Source organism: Phoxinus phoxinus, assembly GCF_949152265.1.
Source record: "Phoxinus phoxinus genome assembly, chromosome: 9".
Taxonomy (NCBI): Eukaryota; Metazoa; Chordata; class Actinopteri; order Cypriniformes; family Leuciscidae; genus Phoxinus; species Phoxinus phoxinus.
This window is the reverse complement of record NC_136884.1, coordinates 36,622,834-36,631,540: the sequence shown is the minus strand read 5'-3', so window position 1 is coordinate 36,631,540 and position 8,707 is coordinate 36,622,834. Positions and strand designations below refer to the sequence as shown.

General features: G+C 40.7%; 1 protein-coding gene across 1 annotated transcript in view; it reads right to left on the bottom strand.

Annotated features, from left to right (window-relative positions):
• LOC307004134 (tripartite motif-containing protein 16-like protein) overlaps nucleotides 1–5,981 on the bottom strand; it is a 20,890-nt gene extending 14,909 nt beyond the window's left edge. Inside the window, exons 1-3 of the mRNA XM_079623102.1 lie at nucleotides 5,066–5,981; nucleotides 3,212–3,307; nucleotides 2,891–3,124 (exon numbers count right to left, since the gene is read on the bottom strand). Coding sequence (XP_079479228.1) covers nucleotides 2,891–3,124; nucleotides 3,212–3,307; nucleotides 5,066–5,638 — 903 coding nt within the window. The 5' untranslated portion in view covers nucleotides 5,639–5,981. The remainder of the gene's footprint in view (nucleotides 1–2,890; nucleotides 3,125–3,211; nucleotides 3,308–5,065) is intronic.
• Between the last annotated feature and the right edge of the window lie 2,726 nt (nucleotides 5,982–8,707).

Genomic DNA, 8,707 nt, shown 5'->3' with positions numbered 1-8,707 from the left:
GGATGACCTCCATGGTTGGAACGCAGGAGCTTGGAGGCTGGATGGGACCAGCAGACACAAAGGAGCCATGAGGCTGGGTGGGACCAGCAGAGGAAGGAGGGCCAGGGAATTATTCGGAACCAGAAAGTCCATTAGGCCTGGTGGGACCGGAGGAGAAGAAGAGACCTAAAGGGTGGGAGCATGGCTAGGAGTTCATTCCAGAGTATGTAGGTCAATGAGTGCTAGCACCAGGACCACCGTGTTAGGGATCCTCCTCCTCTTCACCCACTGTGAAGGGGGAACCACAGCTGGAGAGTACCAACTCCACACACTCAGAGAATAGCAAAGCCTCTGTCTGCTCTTTGAGCCCGATGTGATATAAGGCACACAGGGAGTCATCTGGGTAGTGTACCATGCAATCTAGATGGAGATTCTCATAGTTGTGATCCTCAAGGTCAAACAATTATGAAACCGCACTTCCATCAGGTTTGAAGATCACCTGAAGCAACTTTGGTGAACATTACTCAAAATTGGTACCATCAATTTTACCATGATGTAAGAAATCAGAAGGGAAAATTTGGTTTAAAAAGTTGGTTCCACTTTATTTTGATAGTCCACTTTAGACATTGTACTAACTATAAGTTACTTTGCAACTACATGTCAACTTACTCTCATTAGAATATTAGTAGACTGTCAGTAGACTTATAGGTGTTGGGGTTGGGGTTAGTAGAATAAGTTGACTTATAGTTGCCAAGTTACTTATAGTCAGTAGAATATCTGTTGGGGGACCATCAAAATAAGGTGTTAGCAGATATTAAGCATTCAGTCTACTAATACTCTAATGACAGTTAGTTTACATGTAGTTTCAAAGTTACTTATACTTAGTAGAATATCTAAAGTGGACTATCAAAATAAAGTGTTACCAACAAATATTTCTCCCAGAATAAAGAGCTCAGAACATGTTTCCTAAGAGATTTCCAGAGCTGAAATGCATTCATAAGTGTCGTCTATTTGTGACCGATCACGGAAAGTCGGCAGCACAACTTTCGAGCAAAATGAGAAAGAAGCGTTTTTTTTCAAAACTGGTGATTTTCGCTTTTTTTGCAGAATCTGTTAGTTGAGATCACGAAGAAGCCTTTCCATGTTTTAGATAGCAGTATTGGTATTTTTAAAAACGTAAATTTTGAGGTTGAAATCGGCTTGTTTTTCTGAGATTCAGCTTGCAGTAGGGGCGTGTCATTGTCTGTGTGTATTTCCATACTGGATAAGCCGGCTTTTGTTTCTTTTGTTATTGCCCCCGCCCTCCAAGGGAACAGCATGGTAGGGCTGGGCGATATATCGATATAAAAAATATATTGATATATTTTTAAATGGGATATGGAATTAGACCACATTGCATATATCGATATAGTTCAAATTTGCGCTGTGATCCTTGCTACAAGCAGTCTGAGTGCTTTTGAAGCAGTCTACGTCTCAACAGCCCAGTGTACAACGCGACTATAGTGCACATGCACTAAAAGCCTGTCTAACAGCGCCTGGATACTGGACTAAGTTATCTTTCGAGTTTTTTTTAGCTAATACTGTCAAATACACTCAAGGTTTACATAAAGGAAGTTGGTTATGTCTAAACTGAAAGCAAACCGAGAAAGTTGAGAGAAATCTGCCTGTCATATTATGCGTACATATTAGACGCGTTGCTTTCAGGTCTTAAAGAGACAGTAGCCCTAATAGTAAACATGCAGCCGCTTGTCCTTAAAGGGATTGTTCACCCAAAAATAAACATTTTGTCATTCTTTACTCACTCTAATGTTGTTCCAAACCTGTATTAGTTTATTTCTTGTGCTGAACACAAAAGAAGATATTTTGAAGAATGTGGGTAACCAGACAGTTGCTGGTCCCCATTGACTTCCATAGGAAATAAATATAGAAGTCACTGGGGAACATCAACTGTTTGGTTACCCACATTTTTCCAAATAACTTCAACAGAAGAAAGAAACATATTCAGGTTTAAAACAACTTGAGAGAGTAAATGATGACAATTAAAAATGTGGGGAGAACTATCCATTTAATGTTATTAAAACAACAAAACACAGAGGACATCACACACTGCTCTTGACTGAGAACTTTAATAGTAACTTTAATAAGAATCAATGTATAATTTATACAGTGAAGTCCATATCTGGCTTTGAGTTTGACTGATCATTTGCTCTCACTTTGCGGAAAAAATATCGGGATATATATCATATATCGATATTCAGCCTAAATATATCGGGATAAGACTTTTGGTCCGTATCGCCCAGCCCTACAGCGTGGCTACTTATTATGCAGCGCTCTAGCCGGCTCTATCTGATATCAATAGAGTTGCCTATACAGTTTTATCGGTAGATGCTAAGAGACATTTATTTATATATTACCTGTTTGCAAACTTTTTTTTTTCTTTGATGGCACATTTTCCTGACCTTTTTGCTCCCCCCTGTGCTTTACAGCGTTACAGGGGGTGTGGCTTATCTAAATGAGATGTAAATGAGCCCTATTGTCACTCCCAGCAGCAGAGAGGTGAGAACTGCACAATCTGTAGATGAAGATTTCTCCACTTTGAACTTTTTTGAGTGCCTACCTTCAAATGGCCACAACTTCTTGAAATATTATAAGATTTCCATGTGTTACACATCGTTGGAAAGCTTGGAGACTACACTTTCAGAATCTGTGAATAACTCAAAATGCCCCAGAACCGACTTGTGTCCCTACTTACCGTGATCAGTCACATTTTAAAGCAAGATGCTCAGATGAGAATCTACCTTAAGATTATATAACACAACATTGCAGTCAACAGCTCATTGTGCTCTCATGAAATGTTTCTCTGTGAGTCTCTTGTTCAAGTTATGACCCTGTTCTTCTAGATCTCTGTTACCTGCAGGAAATGGATGTGATCCTGTGTGTGTGAAAGCTGCTCCAGCTCAGCGTCTCTCCTCCTCAGATCATTGATCTCCTGCTCCAGTCGCTCCAGTCGTCCTTCAGCTCGACTCACTGCAGTCTTTTCCTGATCTCTGATCCGCTGGGTCGCCTCAGAGCGGCTTCTCTCAATGGAGCGGATGAACTCAGTGAAGATCCTCTCACTGTCCTCCACTGCTGTCTGTGCAGAGCGCTGTTAGGACACACATCACAATCACACAGTGAGCTTCAGTGAGTCCTGACTGAGACGTCTCAAACTTCTCTTCTTCTCCAGACTCACCTTATGAGAGTCTACAGCCTCTCTCAGCTGCTGAAGATCTTTCTCTCTCTGCTGGATCCTCTGCTGGAACAACCTCTGCGTCTCCTTCAGCTGCTTCTGCATCCCAAATCAATAACAGAGATGTCAGTTTATACTGCTGTCACATATCTGTCAGGGTTCTGTCACTTTGGTCTAGTTTATTCTTGGTTTTGTGCCTGAGCCCTGACACTCCTGTATTGTCTTGTCTTTGTGTGAGCGTACGGTCTCTTGTTTGTGTGCCTTGTTTCATGTTCGAAGCGTGGTGTTCAGATTCCAGCCCTCATGTCTAGTTTGGTTTCGGTTCTGTGCGAGGCGTCTGCGAGCGTCTTTGATGCGTTGTTGGCTCTTTCATACTAACAGATTGGCGAGCGTTCATCGGCCGCTAATCCCCCGCGATTTGCACCCAATAACAACCCGACCTGTCGGCGAGCTCAACGATTTGCAAATCGGGCTTAAAATCCTGTAGTGTGAACTAGGCATTAGTGTCACCCCTTCTTTTTAATCTATATGTGGATGGTCTTTCGGTGGAATTAAATGATTGCAAGACTGGATGCCTGATAGGTGATAGTATCATTAATTATTTGATGTATGCTGACGATGTTGTTATTATGTCTCCGTACAGAGCAGGCTTACAACAGTTGCTTCGAATTTGTTTAAGTTATGGTATGCAGCATGACATAACATTTAATATTAAAAAGAGTGTTATCATGATTGTTAAAACCAAAGCGCCAGTGCTGTGAATTGTATGGGCAGGCTAATATGCTTGCTCGTAAATTTTGTATGTTTACAGATGAGGTTAAAATTACTCTATTTAGGGCATTCTGTACTTCTTTATATACAGCCCACCTGTGGTGTAAATACTCTAAAGCAAAGATGAGAAAGCTTCAGGTGGCATTCAATGATGCACTTAGAATTTTGCTTAAGCTCCCAAGGTGGACAAGTGCAAGCCAAATGTTTGTGGTTAATAATGTACCTACGTTGAATGCTGTTTTAAGGAAATGTATGTATAATTTCATATGTCGATTGAGTGTTTCAAAAAATAGTATTATTAGGGTCTTAAATGACATTGCATTGACTGATACAAGATATTTTTCTTGTTTTTGGAAGCATTGGAAAGAAAACTTGTATGTCTTTTAAATTGAGTTTGTTAATTTATGTTGTATGTTTATATGGACCCATGGGTCTGAAATAAAGAAATAATAATAATAATAATTACATGAAGCATAAGGCCTCTTTCACACTGCAAGCATAAGTATCATAAAAGTGAAACTGACACAGATGTAAAGCTTCACACTGACCGTGTTTCTACTGCATAACAGTATTTATGTTAATAACTGCCATCAGTTATAAAATGTTGATTGGGAATCAGTCATTCTAATTTAAATGAAGATGGGCATCCCATTTCTATCAAAAGTTTATTTTGAAAACAGAACAGAATCCAATGCCTGAAGTGAGGCTCTAAACGACTGAGTTTATATGGACTGAGACAGATTTACTGAAAAGAAAGTGTTTTTGTCTGTCGCTGTATTTAACTTGTGTTATTCTTGACAGATATATATTTTGTCAAACAATCTGTGAATATTTTCTATAATTTTATGTTGCTTCATCAAAGCCTGTTTTACAAAAGTTTGTGTTGATCAATATGTTTACGGTGCATTTTCACCGTATTTTCTGTTAAGTTCAGTGCGGAGCACAAATACACTCAGCAGTGAAAGTCCACTTGCAGCTTCTGTCCACTTCTGCTGACGTCTGCGGTGTGAATGATGTTTACTGATCATATGGTGCTAATATAAATAGTCAACATTATATCATCAGTGTTTAGTTTATAGTTCATACCTGTTTCTCTGTCCTCTGAGCTGCTGCTGATACAGTGTCATGGTTTTTATGTTCATCCATCGTACAGAGCAAACATATAAACTTCTGATCGGTGCGGCAGAAAACCTCAAGGAGTTTATCATGTGTTTGGCAGATCATCTCCTGCAGTCGTCCAGTGGCATCGGTCAGATTGTGTCTCTTTCTTTTAAAGAAACTCTCGTGTTGTTCAAGGTGACTCTGGCAGTAAGACTCCAGACACAGCAGACAGGACTTGACGGCTTTGCGTTTTCTTCCAACACCACAGACGTCACACTGCACATCTCCAGCTCCAGCGTAACAGTCAGCAGGAACTTTAGTCTTCAGCTTCTCCACCACTTCAGCCAGCATGGTGTTTTTAGCTAAAGCAGGTCTTGGACTGAAGGTCTGTCTGCACTGAGGGCAGCTGTAGACTCTCATCTGATCCTCCTGATCCCAGCAGCCAGTAATACAGATCTTACAGTAACTGTGTCCACAGGGAATGGTCACTGGATCCTTCAGGAGATCCAGACACACTGAACACTTCAACTCATCATGAGAAATTCTGGTTTCTGCCATTTTACTGCATGAGACACACAAACACACAACAGCTCAACTGCACTTCAGTTTCAGTTTCTCTGAACTGAAGAGTTTCCTGTTTCCTGGTTCTGAGTTTGAGTGATGTGTGAAAGACATGTGCCTGCAAATCTGTAAAGCAAGTTCCTCACTCCTAGTGTAGTGGGTTTCCGTCTGCGTTGTGTTTTCTTCTTAATAATAGAGATTCCACACGATGATGCAGTTCTGATTTACTCTCGGCTTCTTTCAGTTTTTGTATCAAAATATAACAGACCACATAAGACACTTCTAACAAGGAGAATCTCTGGTTCGTGCCTCTCATCACCATGACATCCCACGAAAGAGAGAGGGTGCCTGGAAATGACATCAGTTGTACCCTCACGCGTACACAACGTAACTTACGTAATGATGGTTCCTTAACATTTTATACAGATTAACACATTTATAAAAAGGGTAAAACAAAGACAACAACACGGAAATACAAATATATATAAATAATGAAATGAAAATAACAACATATTTTGCTTATGGTCACATGACCATATATTATTATAGATTGTACTTTCTTCCAAAACAAATTATTTAAAAATAAAATGCCCTTAAATAAATACCATTACTTAACAATTCTTCCAATAATCGTGGTATGAGATTTGGCAACACCTGACAATTTCAACATTTCCACGATCAGAGAACTTTCAGAATTGGCACCATTGTCTGAATGGATCAGTCCTGGAAACCCATAGACACAAAATAAATTGTTACACAGAACACTGGCAACGGACTTTGCAGTTTGATTCAGACAAATGTGCGCATATGGAAGTTTTGTGATGTGGTCGGTTATTACTAACACATCAAAGACTTGTTATTGACATCCTCAGCCAACCAGAAATTGACACAAACCAACTCTAGCGGTGCTGTTGTGGTTATAGACACAAGTAGTGCTCTTACTCAACACACATCTCTTACATTGCATCACATACAGTTTTGTGTCTTTTTCCATTGAATTCCAGTAAAATCTTTGTCTCGCTAGACAAAGAGTGTGGTACTGGCCCTGATGACCTGTCTCATCATGCACACCTTTCAATACCAAGCCTCTTAAGGCTGCCAGTGTAACCCCTCCACCCGGGTCCTTCTCACCCCGCTCCGTGCGGGTCTCGAACCCGGGTCTCTGGCATGAGAGTCAGGCACTCTAACAAGGAGGCTAAAGACTGCAGCCTCTAGTGTCTGTCGCTAGAGCGCCTATTGAGATCAGAGGAGTGAGGTTTACTCACACAGCAACTGCTAGCTGGCCTCCGTTACACTCACCCCCCTAAACCTCACACCCATCCGGGTCACGGCACCAATGTAACCCCTCTACCCGGGTCCTACTCACCCCGCTCCGTGCGGGTCTCCGGCATGAGAGTCAGGCACTCTAACAAGGAGGCTAAAGACTGCAGCCTCTAGCGTCTGTCGCTAGAGCACCTATTGAGATCAGAGGAGTGAGGTTTACTCGCACAGCAACTACTAGCTGGCCTCCGTTACACCAGCACAACATACTGGAAAGACCTTATCTTGGTCGTCGTATTCTTAGACGCATGGTAAAGTATACCTAACCTGATTGTGAATTTGCCCCATTGTCTGGGTGTTCATACCGTTTCTTTTGACTCATTATCTTTTTCTATCCTAGAAGTCAAAGTCAAAGTATCTTTATTTGTCTCCCCAAGGAGAAATTCATTTTGGACATAGAGAAATTGCTGCAAGAGTTACAACAGAGACACACCACAAAAGCACAAGATTAAGACATGAGACATTAAGAGATTTTAGAAAACACTCTGTTGATCATGTCACTACGACTATCAAAGGACAGGTTGTGTGGAGAGCTATAAATATCTTGGCACAGTCATAGATTCAAAACTGTCATTTGAGTTGAATTGTGAAATGGTCTGCAAAAAGGGTCATCAACGTTTGAGTGGCCTCAGGAAACTTGCTAAATTTCACATTGATAGACACATGTTGACTTTGTTTTATTTTGCTTTTATTGAATCCATTATGAAATTTTCCATTGTGGTGTGGTATGGAAGCCTGTCAGTGAAGAATAAGAACTCCTTAAACCAAATTGTTAAGTGGGTGAGTAGGATAATAGGAATAAATCAACGGACCCTAGGAAATATTTACACAAATCAGCTGTACCGGAAAGCAAGTGCTGAATTGAGTGACCAGTCGCATCCCTTAAGGAATGATTTTCATTTGCTTCCTTCTGGTCGCCGGTTTGTGGCTTCGAGATGGAAAACCAGATGGTACAGGAATACGTTTGTTCCAGCGGCAATTGAAATTTTAAATAATATGAGTAAGAGAGATGTTTTAGTATTTGATAGTTAATTTGGACAGAGAATATGTATGTGTCATGGTGCAGTCTATCATGATGTTTTACTTGTAAATCTGTATGTGAAATGTTTTTATGTTTCTTATGTCTCCTATGTTTATGTTTATTTTTTAGATGACCGAATTCTTTTTATCTGCAAATCTGTACAGATTTTTTACAGAATTTATCTGTACCTGCGGGTATGACATAAAAAATACCTTACCTTTCCTTACATGTGCAAGATTTGTGCAAATTGCAAATGACCATTTTCTGTAGGCTACTTGTGCAAAAGTAATATTATATCATATCCATACATACATTCAATCACAGATATACAGTACATTAATGAATTCATGGTCACACGTTCATCACTGCTCATTTATGAGCTTAACTGAGAGAGGGACAAAAGGCTGTCTACTTGGCTCTACAAAGACCCTCACCCTACTTATCACTGGATCATGATATTGCTTGTTGAGCAGTAAATGGGTGTTTACTGAGTGGACACTGCACCGCATCCTCCAAACCCCTCAAATGCTGTACATAAGTGACTGCTCCAACAGCCGCACCTTCCTCCCAGTGATGGGGAGCACAGCTGACTTCTCACAGGACACTTGCCCCCCAAGAAAACTCTGAACCAGGTGAGGGACCTCAAGACACTTCTGTGACCCAGATAATTCCTCCACAACCTGTTTTGTATGCTCACAGAACAAATGAACCATACACAGCCTCTG